Source organism: Periophthalmus magnuspinnatus, chromosome 4, assembly GCF_009829125.3.
Source record: "Periophthalmus magnuspinnatus isolate fPerMag1 chromosome 4, fPerMag1.2.pri, whole genome shotgun sequence".
NCBI classification, from domain to species: Eukaryota; Metazoa; Chordata; class Actinopteri; order Gobiiformes; family Gobiidae; genus Periophthalmus; species Periophthalmus magnuspinnatus.
This window is the reverse complement of record NC_047129.1, coordinates 9,969,805-9,983,303: the sequence shown is the minus strand read 5'-3', so window position 1 is coordinate 9,983,303 and position 13,499 is coordinate 9,969,805. Positions and strand designations below refer to the sequence as shown.

Here is a 13,499-nt window from a genome sequence, read left to right as displayed (position 1 = left end):
GGACAAACTTTACGTAAAAACATGAATTAACGTGTAGTGTGATGACATGTACATAGACTTATAGCAGATTCCTTTTTTTTTTTTTTTTTTTTTTACAGAGATCAGCAGTGTTTAATGATGAAAGTGTCTTTCTCTGTTTTATATGAAAAATTCGCACTTCAATTATTGTGAATGTTACAGAGGTGCTAGTTTTCCTCTTTAGTGTTTCTTTATATCTTGTCTTCCAAAGTCGTAATTCATATTTGCCTTTCGCTTTAATACAATCAGTGTCTGCTTGCACCTTTGATAATTCACCATCCAAATTAAAGTCAAGTATTTTTTTTAAGTATTGGTCTTTTATTTGACTGTTATGGACAGACAATCATTCAAAAATCCTAAAATTAGCTGTGCCATATTTTTGACAAAATTTTTGGGTGAAAATAATTTGAATGAAAATTCAAAGAATTACTTACAATTCTTTTTTTTTTTTTTTTTTTTTTTTTTTTTTTTTTTTTTTTTTTTTACAGATATGCAAAGCAATATTTAAATAAACAAAACCAAATTGTTTAATGCAATTCTGACATTACAGTCTTCTGTAATTTAACTTGTCATCAAAAGCTTTTTATCTTTGTTATGTATATAAATGTTTTGTTGTTTTATTTTCATTGTACTTTGTTACCAAATAATCGATAATAGACATGTTACATGAAGTAGTTGTCAGCATATTTGTATAAGGTTGTACTAAATAAAGGCATTTGTTTAAAAAAAGATCATTCTAATGCTTACTGAAATAAAAGTTCAGTACAAACACTCAGTGAAGTTGTGTTTATTCAAGGATATGTTTATCTTTTTTAAGAATTGTAAACACTCATGAATATTGTTCAACTCTTATCAGTCAATATGTAAATTGCAGTCAGTGTGTTTATGCGTTCTGCAAAGGCTAAATACTAAGAAGACTAAACTATATTCATGATCATTTTAATTTGGTAAATACTAGGTCAACAATGATAATATCACATAGAACAGGCTTGGTTAGTATGTTCCCTGAGTTGTGATGTTACTGCGGATGGTCGTCAGCAGGCGGCGCTCTGCCGCACAGTTGTTTGTGTCAAAACGAGGAAGAACTGTGTACACGGAAGTAGTGGGACTTCAGCTCTAGCTCGAAGTTTACCGAAGAAGCAGCTTTTGTGTTGAAAATAATCGCTTACAAAGTGTCGGTTGATCAGACAGGGATGGCACATTACCCCAAAGGTCTTTGTTTGGGGATTCTGACTGGAAAATACGTCATTTGAATGGACTGTGTATTGCTGTGCAGGTCAATGGACGCCAGGACTTGAGTGCTGCTGTTTTGACAGCTGCCTGAAGCTCCACTACCTGTGTGTCTGTGTCAAAGATCAGCTCTATGGGTAAAGACGGCTCATATGAATAAATTAAGGCGATAATTCGTGAACGTCTGGATTTGGTGCAGCTTTTTAACGTTCCATCAAAGAAGGTAAATCTCTCAACTTTCTTTACATCTTCGTGTATCATTTTAATCGTCTAAATGTGTACCTTACAGTCCCTCCTTGGAGCCAGAGGCCATGGCGTCTTCCCGGCTGAAGTACATGTCTTTGGGGGTGCTGGTGTTCCAGACCACGTCCCTGGTGCTCACCATGCGCTACTCCCGGACGCTGCAGTCTGAGGGCCCGCGGTATCTGGCCTCCTCCGCCGTGGTTGTGGCGGAGCTTTTGAAGATCCTTACTTGTGTTCTTCTCGTCTTCAAGGAACACAGTGAGTTTTTGATTAACTAGTGAGACTTCAAAATTTCAGAATATTTAGACACATTTCTAAACTTTTGAATACATTCACCACCCTTTAGAGACATACAGTAATAAACGTATATAATAATAATAATACTAAAACATTTTTCAGGTTATAGCATGCGAGCCCTGAACAGTATTCTCCGTCAGGAAATTGCACACAAACCTATTGAGACTCTGAAGCTTGCTATCCCCTCTGGCATCTACACTCTCCAGAACAACTTACTGTATGTGGCCTTGTCCAACCTGGATGCAGCCACTTACCAGGTACTGTCCCAGCCCCTCCAATATCCAAGTGTACATTAGTGTGTGTCTTATGTATTGCTTTGTGTTATCAGGTGACATATCAGCTGAAAATCCTGACCACTGCTCTGTTTTCCGTGTCCATGCTGGGTCGTAGGTTAGGGGTCTACCAATGGCTGTCGCTCCTCATTCTCATGACTGGAGTGGCCCTTGTGCAGGTATAGTGATGTTTTTAAAACGTTATTTAAATTAGTAGTTGGTAGAGAGTCCCCCACATCTACTAGTACAAATTGAACTTGTATTGCTCATGCAATAGGGTAAAATTTGTGACAAGATAACAACATTGTGTGTCACAGAAACTTCCCAAAAACAATGGTAGGATAGAATACCCACAACAAACAGGTTTTGGGTCTTTGAGTGACATGGGTATTTCGTCTTTTAGAAGGTTGGCATTTTTTGTCTGTACTTAAAAGGACCAGATAAACTCTTATTATCTTATTGCCATCTCTGTCTGAACAAAAACAGAGTTACAAAAGTGCACTGGACAATGAAGAGTTACATCCTAATCAGTGTAATTATAATTAAGTACAGATTTGTTGGATTAATATTAGCACACATATTACCACATAATACACCCTGTAATAGTAATGTTATTCAGTTCAGTCTTTAAAAAATGTATATGAAAAACTGTGTCACACATATCTAAAATTGTGGAATATTGATTTTGCTTATGTGCAGTGGCCCTCTGAGTCTACGTCAGCTGCAGAAAAGGAGGCACTGTCGGCTGGATCGCAGGTTGTTGGAGTGACGGCTGTTCTGGTTGCGTGTTGCTCCAGTGGCTTTGCAGGAGTTTACTTTGAGAAGATCCTGAAGGAGAGCAAGCAGAGTGTCTGGGTCCGCAACATCCAGTTAGGTATGGACCAGCTATCCATTGTTTTAAGTTTGCTGAGTAATATGGTACACAGTTTGCCTGTGATGCAGTTTATGTATTAACCATTTAGGCCATACTCTCTATAAAAGGCATTTGTCTTATTTCCTACATTCAATAAAGCATTTCTACACCAATGCACCTTAGCAATCATCTTAGGCATAAGTTATAATGCTATACAGGATTTGCTTCCAATATTTCATTGTGTTGATGTTTTTGGAAAATACAATTCTGTGACTTAATTGCAAAACCCACTGTTTAAAAGGTATGGATACATGCTTTGATCTAATTATACCAAAAAAGCATTTTGCTCAAATTACAAACAAAAGTACTTGTGACTATGCAGTGAATTTGTAAATGCTGGCTCTGCATTTCTGAAGAGCATCTTTTACAAACTGCCACAACTTTCTTGTATGCAAAACCAGCTGGGTGTTAAAGCTTTTGCTTCTGCTAAGACAAATGTTCCTGTCTAGTTTATTTTTACCCCCGTACGTGTGAGGCACGGGTAAGCTCTCCAGTGACTCCCAGTGTGAACGAAGAGATGTTTTTCACCTGCGATTAATGCTGAAGTTTTCTAAAAGATGCACTATCCTGAGACATGGCAAACTAATGCACTGTGTTTATATTTAGGGATGTTTGGGCTCGTATTTGGCCTTTTTGGCATGCTGCTTTATGACGGGGAGAGGGTCAGAGAGTCCGGGATGTTCCAGGGTTACAACACACTCACATGGACAGTTGTGGCGCTGCAGGTAATGTCTCACACCAGAAACATTTTGTGAACTATACGCAAATTTATTTTGTCTGTATCTCAAAATGTGAGATTAATAGAATAAAGAAATTTTATTGACCTCCTTCATACTAAGCTATCAAAAATTGATACTCAATACTCATTTGAACAAATATCAATACTCAAAGAAAATCACATAAAAAACTAAACAGTCTTTTATAACAACTACTATTTTGTGTTCTTTTCTAATGTCTAAAAAGAGTGTTTGTTATGATTCAAAACTCTATTGCGTATTGAAGCTTTCCTTAGTATCAAAATCAAGTTTGAAATGTACTTTTATTTATTAGTTACATTATCTCCTAGTAAAGCCAGTGTTTTGCACACCTGCCCAATGCTTTTGCACAGAGCTGTACATCAGTGAGAGGACTCCCTGTCGGCGTTTACAGGTCATGCCTTGGTCCATCTGTTTCTGTGTGTTTGTTTCTTCAGGCACTGGGGGGTCTGGTCATAGCGGCAGTTATAAAGTACGCAGACAACATCCTCAAGGGCTTCGCTACATCCCTCTCCATCATCCTGTCAACTCTCATATCCTACTTCTGGCTTCAGGACTTTGAACCAACAGGGTAAACATTTGTATTTATAAGACTCTCATTCTTAACTCATGAGTTTTAGTGTCTTGTTGTAGGTGACATTTTGAGGCAACAGTCTAAATTTTTCATCATTCTAAAACCCATGGATAGGTTGTGTTGTGTACTAGGTGATGATGTTATAATGTTAAATGGAGGGCAGGGGCCTATGGGAGATTTGTTTTTGAAAGAAATATCCATTTACAATCCACAAATGTTGCACTTCATCATAATTTGTTAGCAACTGGCTCCATAAACTTGCCGTGTACATTTTATGGCTTAAAGTCTTAAAGATGTTGAACTTTGTGTCAGTTTTTGTTTTTTGCGGATTGACCCAGTAATTTCAGAGATATTAACCATAAACTTGGTCATTAAATCTGCAAACTGACAGTGTAATGACAAATTCCACCATATAATTCTGACCTGCGCTCCACCTCAAAAATTTGACTCAGTTGAGATTGAACTCAAATGAAAGCTTAAATTCTATCCAGCAAAAAGGAAGAACAAAAAATTAAAAAAAAAATGCAAGCTCAATGTATTAATGTGCTCATGTATGTAAATAGTGGACACAACCGCTTTTACATTCCATTTTTTCATTTTGTCTTCTGTCCACAGGGTGTTCTTCCTGGGAGCGATTTTAGTCATTGTGGCTACTTTTCTGTATGGGTATGAAGCTAAGCCGACCCCCAATCCGAGCAGGGCATAGTACTCTGCAGAAGGACACTACAAAAGTATAAGCCTATGAAGGAGAAGGGAACAGTCTACAGAGAAACAAGGGGTGAGGTCTTGAGTGCTTATGGTCTAAAAGGGAGGAGGAGTTTCAGTCACCAAAAGTGCCTCAGCTGGGAGAAAAGAACCTGGCAAACAAGACTGAATGTGTTAATGCTTTGTTGATTTAATCCTGTGACACAATTTATGACAGACCAGACTGTCCATGTTACTGCCACACCTATCAAAATATTAAAATAGTCACAGTGGCAGTCAGTTTACTTTCACTATTTGGATAGACCCAACTTATTGGATATTGTGCAATGCAGTGTTCTAAATGCATTTTTTTCTTTTTGCTAATCCACATGAACCTCTCTGTTACAGCAGTCAGTGGTTTCAAGAATGCGATGATGTAATACTTTTAGATGGGGGGCAAGAGACAGTGTTTCCTATAGATTGCACGGTACTTTGCCATGAAATACCGAAAATATAAATTCATAAATGTTGAATCTGATCATTTCTATTAGTGATAAGACTCCACACCTTGTTATATTACAAAATAAACCTGTATCTTAACAATATTCATCTTAGCTGCCCCCCTTCTGTATTAATTATTATTGGACTATAAAATGTTGTGATGTCATCTGAAACCCAGCAATTTGGTTATAGACAAATTGCAATTCGACTGTAAAATTGGTTACACTGTACTCATATTGTGCATTGTTGTAGAGGAGACTGTTTTTGTGGAGAAACAAAAACAAAAAAAATGGTACTGAGCTGGCTAGTAAAATATTTTCACTTTAGTTTTGTAAGGTACATGCTTGGGTCCAAACAACTAGAGCTAAAATTTGTTTTTTTGTTTTTTTTTTTTGTTAAATTTCTGTACTTTTATGTAGCTTTCATGGACATGACTATTGCATTTTTGTTGTTTGTTTTTTATATAACAAACCAAACAAACCAACAGCAATAAAAAAAGATCATTGCAGACTGAACAAACTATAACACCTAAGCTAAAATTCTGTTTAGTTTTCCCAAGTTATGTTGCATTTGTCTCTGCTACTGTATTTTTAGAAGCGTTTTTTTGTTGCCAGGCAACATATAGTCACCATGACATCTCGATCATGTGTGCTCCACACTGGGCTTCACATACCGACCTGATTTACTGTGACGTTTTTACACAGAAAAATACATTCACTCAGTTAGGAGATACTGCTGTACCCCCTTCATGAAGAAGCATTAAATATTACACATTATGACTGATCATGTGTAACAATGAAATGATTTCTCTTCTCTACTGCTATGTAATTTTTCTAAACCACTGGTAATTAACGATTATAGTGTCCTGTGCTGGTATGTTTGTCTGTATCTTTTTTTTTTTTTTTTTGTGGATAAAGAAATCAATATTGTTGGTCTGAAGTTCGAATAGTGTAAATACTGATAAAATGTTTGGGGTTATTTAAATATAGCTTTTCAATTGTATGTTTGTTTTGGTTTTTTTACATGAGATCATAATTAATATCTTTATTTTAATTACAATGGGTGATTATTTTATAAAACAAATGTGTGGACTAAGAAATGTCTTCTCAATAATTATTCTATCAGTCATGCCCCCCACTCCATTTTAAAACACAGTTGAAGCTTAATAACTTGAATCCAGACAGTAAGTAGCAAAGAGGAAAGGAAATTGCATATTGGTAATCTGTTCATTTTAATCATTTAAAAACACAGCATGCAAAAGCCACACAGTCTGAGAGAAAAGACCAAGATGGCAGAGATTCCTGTCCTTAATAGCATTTTACTCCATTCATTTGGACTGATCACTACGTTTAACGCAGGACAGAATTACAATAATAAGTCCAAGCATCCTTGTGATTGCTGTGCTGGGCACTGCTTTGTCCTTGTCAAATCTTCAGGCACATCTGTTAAAGACACTTGAGTTGTCTCATTGTCAAGTATAATAAATACTCTCATTAAAACATTAGGATTCACACAACATGTAAAGTCATTGACAGACATTACCTGTAGATTCTGGCATTCAAAGTGCTGCTCTGATTGTCAGCGTGGGGTTTCTCATGCTGCCCTCAATCATGTCATAGCTACAATAGGCCAGTTCCAAAAAGACTTATATTGTGTGCTTGTTGTTGAAATTTGCCATTATCAGGAGGCAGAGTGGTTGTAATGCTGATGAGGTGAATGTGTGAAGGCTTATTTGGCTAATGTCTATAGGAAAAGACTTAAATCTATTTAATACATATTATCCATTATGTCAAATACAAGACATTCGCTTCTGGTCAGTAGTAAGTTAAATTTGATTAAGTCAGTTATTACAAATATGTTTTATTTTTGTTTATCTATGGCATAAGCTTCATGTGGGCCACTTAAATCCCTGTGATATGTCAAAACTATGAATGTAAACAGTCTTCATTTAATGAAGATTCCAGGTGATCAAACTACAATAACGCAAATGAGGCTTCTGGTGTGAGGCAGAATGGTGTGACAAGCAGCAAACCCAACTGTGATCCTGACTTCCAATATTGGAAACATGGCATCACAAAAGCATCACCTCATAATAACTTAGCTTTGTTGAATAAATAAGCAGTAGACATTTCTTCTTACACAAACAGTAACTCACTGACACTGCAGTGTAGTTCAGTCAAGTTAAGGCTGATGAACAGGCTCTGGTTTAAATTTTCTATATCGCTACAGTACAGAAACAGAGCACCCACCAGGATCAAAACAACACCAACACCAAGGCAGCAGTGGGTCTTTTAAGGCAGCTGTCCCCTCACATTGAACTCACCAAACATAATAAGGTGAGCATAGTGTCTGCCTGCTTCTCATTCTGCATGTCTTTGTCCGTCCAGTTTTGTCTTTAATTTTGCTTAGTCTGTTGATTGATTTTTGTCGACATACTTTATTTGGGTGGTATAACAACTAGTGGAGGGCCTCTTCTTGGTCTCCACATCAGAACCTGTGCATCATTAGCATTGGGTCGTCCCATGGCATTAGGAGGAATGGCCTCCATGCGGGTGAGTACCCGGGGCTGGTCTTGATGTACCCTGCCTACCAGTTGGGCTCTGGAGCCCAGAGGCAGACAAGGATCTACCACAATGTCCACCCTCATCCTCCACTTTATGGTGTGGAGCAAGATCTTCTCCTTGGTTGTGGCATTGAGTGCCACCAGCCATGTGGTAAAGCTCTGGTCCCTTTTGATGTTAGTCAATAAAGGTGTATTGGATTCACTGACTGGCACAGCCCAGGTGACGCTTGGGTAGAAATTGTCATTCATGCTAACTATAAAGCGGGAGGGCTTGGAGGTAGGGCCAACTATAGTCACAGTCTCTGTTGTGTTTCCATACCAGGGGTAGCTCACACCATCCGAGTCACTGATGGCTCTCACCAGGCCGTCCCGTAGCTGGGGTAACTCCCAACTTGACCTAAAGAGAACAAGGGTGGCATAATATTATACCTGACAACGAAATATTCTCAAGTCCTACATTCTCAATATGAGATGGGTAATAAATATGGACTGTCCTATTTTAATCAGATGCCCCCTTTTACACAGTTATTTCCAATTGTATTTAGCCTAGATTTATCACAATAGATTTTGATCAATTTGAAGCTTGTCAACATATGATAGGAGGCATTTTCTTGTCTCTTTTAGATAGATTATCACTCCTTTAGATGGATTATCACTGTCTGCTGAATGTTTGTGTCATGTGATGCCTCTTTCCTGTGCATAGTGCAGACCCCCTGAACCCCTGCCTTCGCCCCATGACATCAGTAGACACCCCCCACATACGGACGGTATTTGGTGTGAAGAGGAGTATAGGCACAGTTGAAAACGGCAACTGTTGTTTAGCTCCTGAAATAGCAGCTTTTCTATTTGGGTGACAAAATCACAGGAACATAATCTTACGGTGGGCGTTTGAATGAGGCCAGTTAACCTACTGCGTGCCCAAATGCTCCGTATTGCATCGTACCGTGCAGTTTATGTGAACCTGTTTCCCGGTATTACACACGCTCATATGTAGCCCCTTTTGACAGCGCACGCCAAAAACACGGCGCTGGTGAATGCAAGTGGATTCAGAGATGATAGTGTTATCTACTCACATGCCTATGTCTCCATACACGTTGTAAAACTCCATCTGGGTGCACGCCTGGATCCACCCCACCACCCATGTCTCATTGCGCGGTACCGGGGGCATAATAATCCGCGCCGAAGCTTTAAAATATGGTGTCTTGTACCGCAATACTATCGGTGAGTTTTCCTCGATAACAGTGGGGCAATGGTCTATAGTGGCGGACAAGTCGTACACCACAATGTTTTCCCGTTTGATGCGGCTCTTGTTACAGGCGATGCTCTGGATACACCCCATGTCTTGAAAAAGAGCAGGCGCCTGTCGAGCTTCAGCGGCTCCAAAGCTGCCAACTGAACTTGACAGGCCCGTTAAAAGACAACACACGGAGATGTGTGTGGGAAACCATAAGGCAACGGTGCGGGAGGCTACCACGCTGCAGAATTCAGAGGGATTCAAAATAAGACTTTATAAAGGGCGGGATCTACATCACACAGTTCTTCACTTACAATCGTCATATTGTGGACTTCAGAAACATTATGAATCCAGAACTGTCGATGCCCGGGTATGCCACCCCGTCCTCTGTGTCCCGACTTAACCTTTGAACCTCTTCTTTCTCCCTTTGGTAGGCATATCAGAGGAGGAGACCAGGATAGCTGCTAGAGGTGTTGAAGCAAGTAAGTTCCGGTTGCTTGCACCTGCTCCACCTGAGAGCCAGAGACGGACTGGACCGTCATGCCTGTGGGTTCACACAGGGCGGTGTACCCCGGTGAAAAACAGGCACATCATCAGCATCTGGAGAGAGTGTATATTATCGAGTGTAAAAGTGCCATAAGCCGCTAAAGCAAAATAAGTCCTGAATGAGCTGAGGCGCACAGGTCTGAAGCCTCCTCGTGTGTGTCGCTGTTCAGCTGCGCGGTGCTGAAGACGCTGCACGGACCAATCAGAGGCCGCGGAACACACAGGCGCGTGATTGTCTGCGCGGAGTGGCTCAGCGCAACCTCCTTCTACCATATTGCAATAATGCAGTCCAGTCAGTCGGACACAAAGACATAAGCCAGTGGTAGGTCAGTTATGACTACTGTGCAGTAGGTTCCTAGGAGTAGGGCTTTTGGCACTCTGTAACTTGAGTGTCTAAAAAAGTAGGAGACCGGGACATGTTATGACACTGCAATTTAGTTAGGTAGTTTTTTTGTTTCTAAAACCAAAAAGTGTTATCACAAAAGTTAAATAGAAAGTGTATGTGTTTTGAGTCTTGAACATTAACTCATTTGATTTTTGTTTGCCTGAGAAAATAAGAAAAAGAATGAAAATCACATGCAAAATTTTGTTACAACCTTCCAAAAATGTAACTGAACTAAGTGTGAGCACCAAAACACTATTTCCAAGATCTGATCAGAATGGCCGTTGTGTATGCTCTGACCTAAAACAGAGGGCTGTGATTACTATCAAATTGTTGTCGAAGCTAGAAAATCCATACATCATAAATAATCACATTAAAATTTGTTGTTAAAATGATTATTATTTAAAAGAATGTAACAACCCACAGTGTGACAATTTACCCTGCTATAGGCCAGCCCGTGTTTAAACCCGTATAACTTGATACATATACAAAACAGTAAGTTGGAATAAAAAGAAAATGGCTGAGATGAAGAAAAAAAAAAAAGAAAAGTTGTCTTCATACCTCTTTCTTCTATAGGATGTTAGACAAAAACAAAAAGGTTTGTGACATTATAGGATAACCCTTGAACCCTTCAACTTTTGGGCCCAATGCAGGAAAGGGACCCTCAAAAAGTCTGTAATGTGCATTTGTCCTAGATAACAAATGTAGTTCCCACAAAGATGTTTTAAGGGACTAAAGACCATACATTTCTACTGCATTTTTTTCTGCATAAAAACTCGGTGAAATTTAAGAGTTACAATTTACCACATAAATGCACAGACGTTTTGCATTTAACCAAATTAAGCTACTGCGAGTACCATGCATGAGCTTCTCAGATTTTAATTTGATTTGATTGATCTGCGCATTTGTTCGTCACGTGGCTACAACACTTCCGGGTACACGCGCGTGCTGTTGTTGTGGTTCATGTTGTGGAGTCATCAACAAAACTGAAACATTTGTAAAATGTGTCATTTATAGCATCGACGGGCATAATAACAGAGAGAAATGGTAAGACTAAGAGACTTTCATCATATTTATGGGCAGTTTGGAAAAAGAAAATGAATTTGTATTCAAAAGCTACCCCTGGCTAACAGCTAAGTGGAGCTAAAGCTAACGCTAACCTCTTGCTTCTGGTGGAACTTTCGTGTAAACTATGATAATGAGGCATATGTAAATACTCTTTTTTCATAATGCGATTTTATCAAATTTGATCAATAATTCATGCATATCAGTTTATACGTATGTAATATGTAACTATGGGTGAAGTGTTTTAATTTGTCTAATGATTTTCCTAGGTCCCTTCAGATTTTAAAGCCTTGATCCAGAGGTTTTATCACCTTCAGGCTGAACGGTTGGAGACATATCGGCTGTTTGAAGAGTAAGTTAAAAATAGCAAAACAATAAAAAGAAAGAGTAACCAACTTAAACGTGCAGCTGTGACTTGGGCACAGACTATAAAATCACTTTAGGGTACACACTGTTCACATTTGTGTTTTGTTGCTGTCTGCCTTCCAGAGGACACGAAGCATACTTAAGGACAGGACCTCAATATGACTTTGACCACTACAAGCAGCTGGTGCATGAGATAACCCAGGCTTTTAGCGGCATCTCAAAGGAAGTACTGGTGATCAAGGGAAAGTTCCACCATGACTTTGACCGGCCAGACCTTTCTGAGCACATCGAAAAGCTGCAGAGCAAAGAGAAGGAGAAGCTGGAACTTGTGAGTGTGTTTTTAAAGACAATAGGAAGGGCAAACAAGAGGCAGCTGCACTCCCATCTTTCCCATTTAGGCATAACATTTAATAATCACATTAGGTCTGCACAATATATCTCAATTTTAAGTTGGCACAATTAACATATGGCAAAGGCAGGCTGTAGTTATTTAGACAATAGAACACTCTCTTTTAATCCAAAACACACTTTTAAAACACCGTGTTGTGAAAACTGCCTAACGCACATCTCCTAGTTGTTTAATTCTTAGGTTATATCATTATAATATACATAACACGGGCCATTAGTAGGGTATTCCATATAGAAAGCTTGACGCTCATAATGACCAACATTAGATAGATAATTGGCCTTCACAAGCCTGTAATAGCTGCAGAGTCCAGGGGTCATTTTGTTTTCCTTGTGTTTTGAGAATGAGTGTTTTAACATTGTTAGAATTATTCCCTTTTCTGTGTTATCTTATAAATGTGGTTTTTCCTTTCCCTTTCATAATTCATAGTTGACCACAAGGGGGTACTGTTTGGTTCAAAAATAGCATAATAAATAGCCAGAATTAGATTTGCAATGCATTTTGCTAGGAATACACATTTGTGTAATATTTCAAGTGTCAAAACAGCATTTTCTTTTTCTCTTAATTGCTTAAACTCTTGACCCTCTCAGGGCAACAGTTCAAAGTGTCTGAAATCTGCCTGTCTTCTCCATCTGGTGCCTTCTGTCAATGTGTTCCACTAGTATTTTTACACTGCATCATTATATAAACTCTGGCATTTCTTTGTGGCTGGTTAAAAAGATTTTATTGTTGCACTTGCCGTTTATTATCAGTCTCTCCCAGATTCAATGACTGGTTTCCATAAATCAAATGTGATGTGCCTCTTCTGCAGACCGCCAAACTGCAGCTGGCCAGACAGTGTGCTCAGGATCACCCAGAGGACGAGGAGGGTCAGGAAAAGATTCAAGAACTCAAGCACAAGTAAGGACTCATATGGTATAGTTATGGCAACTTTCACTCCCCACTGGCTGCTACTCCCTGGGAAGCTACACAATTGGTCATAAATATTGGCATCGTCTTTGGTTTTTAAGTCTTTCATTCAAAAGCCCTTATAATGGATACAAATTAATTAAATAATGAGCATACAATATTAAAATAAGTATATATTATATATATTCACTGTTTTTTTGTTTTTTGTTTTTTCAGAATAATCAAGAACAAAGAAGCTCTGAGTGAGATCATGCAGGACTTTAAGTACGACTCCGAGGAGGTTGATTGACACTTGTGGGCCTCTTGGGAGAGGTAAAGCCAGCGCCCACAGAACAGACCCAGGATGGACGCTGACTGCTGCAACTTCAGCCTCAGCTGCATTTATTGATCTCCCTTTGGGCTCCACCCTGTTCGCTGCTGCAGTCTCATCTGCCCCAAGGGCCTTTTACACACATTTTATTTGTGAAGTTTGCCTTGGCTTGAGTTTGTTCAAATGGATGTTGAAAATATAGAAATGAGAAGGATCTATCACACTTTTTTT

At 38.9% G+C, this 13,499-nt stretch overlaps 3 protein-coding genes across 4 annotated transcripts in view; 2 read left to right on the top strand and 1 right to left on the bottom strand.

Annotated features, from left to right (window-relative positions):
• The window catches only part of rex1bd (required for excision 1-B domain containing), a 32,388-nt gene extending 18,892 nt beyond the window's left edge, over positions 1-13,496 (top strand). The window contains exons 1-5 of one of the 2 annotated variants that reach the window (XM_033965071.2): positions 11,159-11,259; positions 11,547-11,629; positions 11,767-11,971; positions 12,861-12,949; positions 13,175-13,496. In XM_033965071.2, the coding sequence (XP_033820962.1) occupies positions 11,257-11,259; positions 11,547-11,629; positions 11,767-11,971; positions 12,861-12,949; positions 13,175-13,247 (453 nt within the window). In that variant the 5' untranslated portion in view covers positions 11,159-11,256 and the 3' untranslated portion in view covers positions 13,248-13,496. Of the gene's footprint in view, positions 1-11,158; positions 11,260-11,546; positions 11,630-11,766; positions 11,972-12,860; positions 12,950-13,174 lie in introns of those variants that run through there. The other variant, XM_055221506.1, reaches the window with a different exon arrangement.
• Positions 1,081-6,580, top strand: slc35a3a (solute carrier family 35 member A3a). The gene is made up of 8 exons (XM_033965391.2): positions 1,081-1,471; positions 1,538-1,749; positions 1,891-2,045; positions 2,117-2,239; positions 2,760-2,934; positions 3,580-3,698; positions 4,166-4,299; positions 4,918-6,580. Exons 2-8 carry the CDS (start codon positions 1,560-1,562, stop codon positions 5,006-5,008), a joined length of 987 nt encoding a protein of 328 aa, XP_033821282.1. The 5' UTR covers positions 1,081-1,471; positions 1,538-1,559; the 3' UTR covers positions 5,009-6,580.
• On the bottom strand, positions 6,496-9,988 carry fam78bb (family with sequence similarity 78 member Bb). The gene is made up of 2 exons (XM_033965393.2): positions 9,124-9,988; positions 6,496-8,447 (listed from the first exon to the last, which is right to left on the bottom strand). The coding sequence occupies exons 1-2, from the start codon at positions 9,387-9,389 to the stop codon at positions 7,925-7,927; spliced, it is 789 nt and encodes a 262-aa protein (XP_033821284.1). The 5' UTR covers positions 9,390-9,988; the 3' UTR covers positions 6,496-7,924.
• Positions 13,497-13,499: the final 3 nt, after the last annotated feature.

Bases quoted from the DNA above. Each gene is read 5' to 3' on its own strand.
- fam78bb (XM_033965393.2), bottom strand. From the start codon at position 9,389: ATGGGGTGTATCCAGAGCATCGCCTGTAACAAGAGCCGCATCAAACGG. The intron at 8,448-9,123 runs GTGAGTAGATAA...TGTTCTCTTTAG, and splicing joins GTGTATGGAGACATAGGCAT to GTCAAGTTGGGAGTTACCCC.
- slc35a3a (XM_033965391.2), top strand. From the start codon at position 1,560: ATGGCGTCTTCCCGGCTGAAGTACATGTCTTTGGGGGTGCTGGTGTTC. The intron at 2,046-2,116 runs GTACTGTCCCAG...TTGTGTTATCAG, and splicing joins TGGATGCAGCCACTTACCAG to GTGACATATCAGCTGAAAAT. The intron at 4,300-4,917 runs GTAAACATTTGT...TTCTGTCCACAG, and splicing joins CAGGACTTTGAACCAACAGG to GGTGTTCTTCCTGGGAGCGA.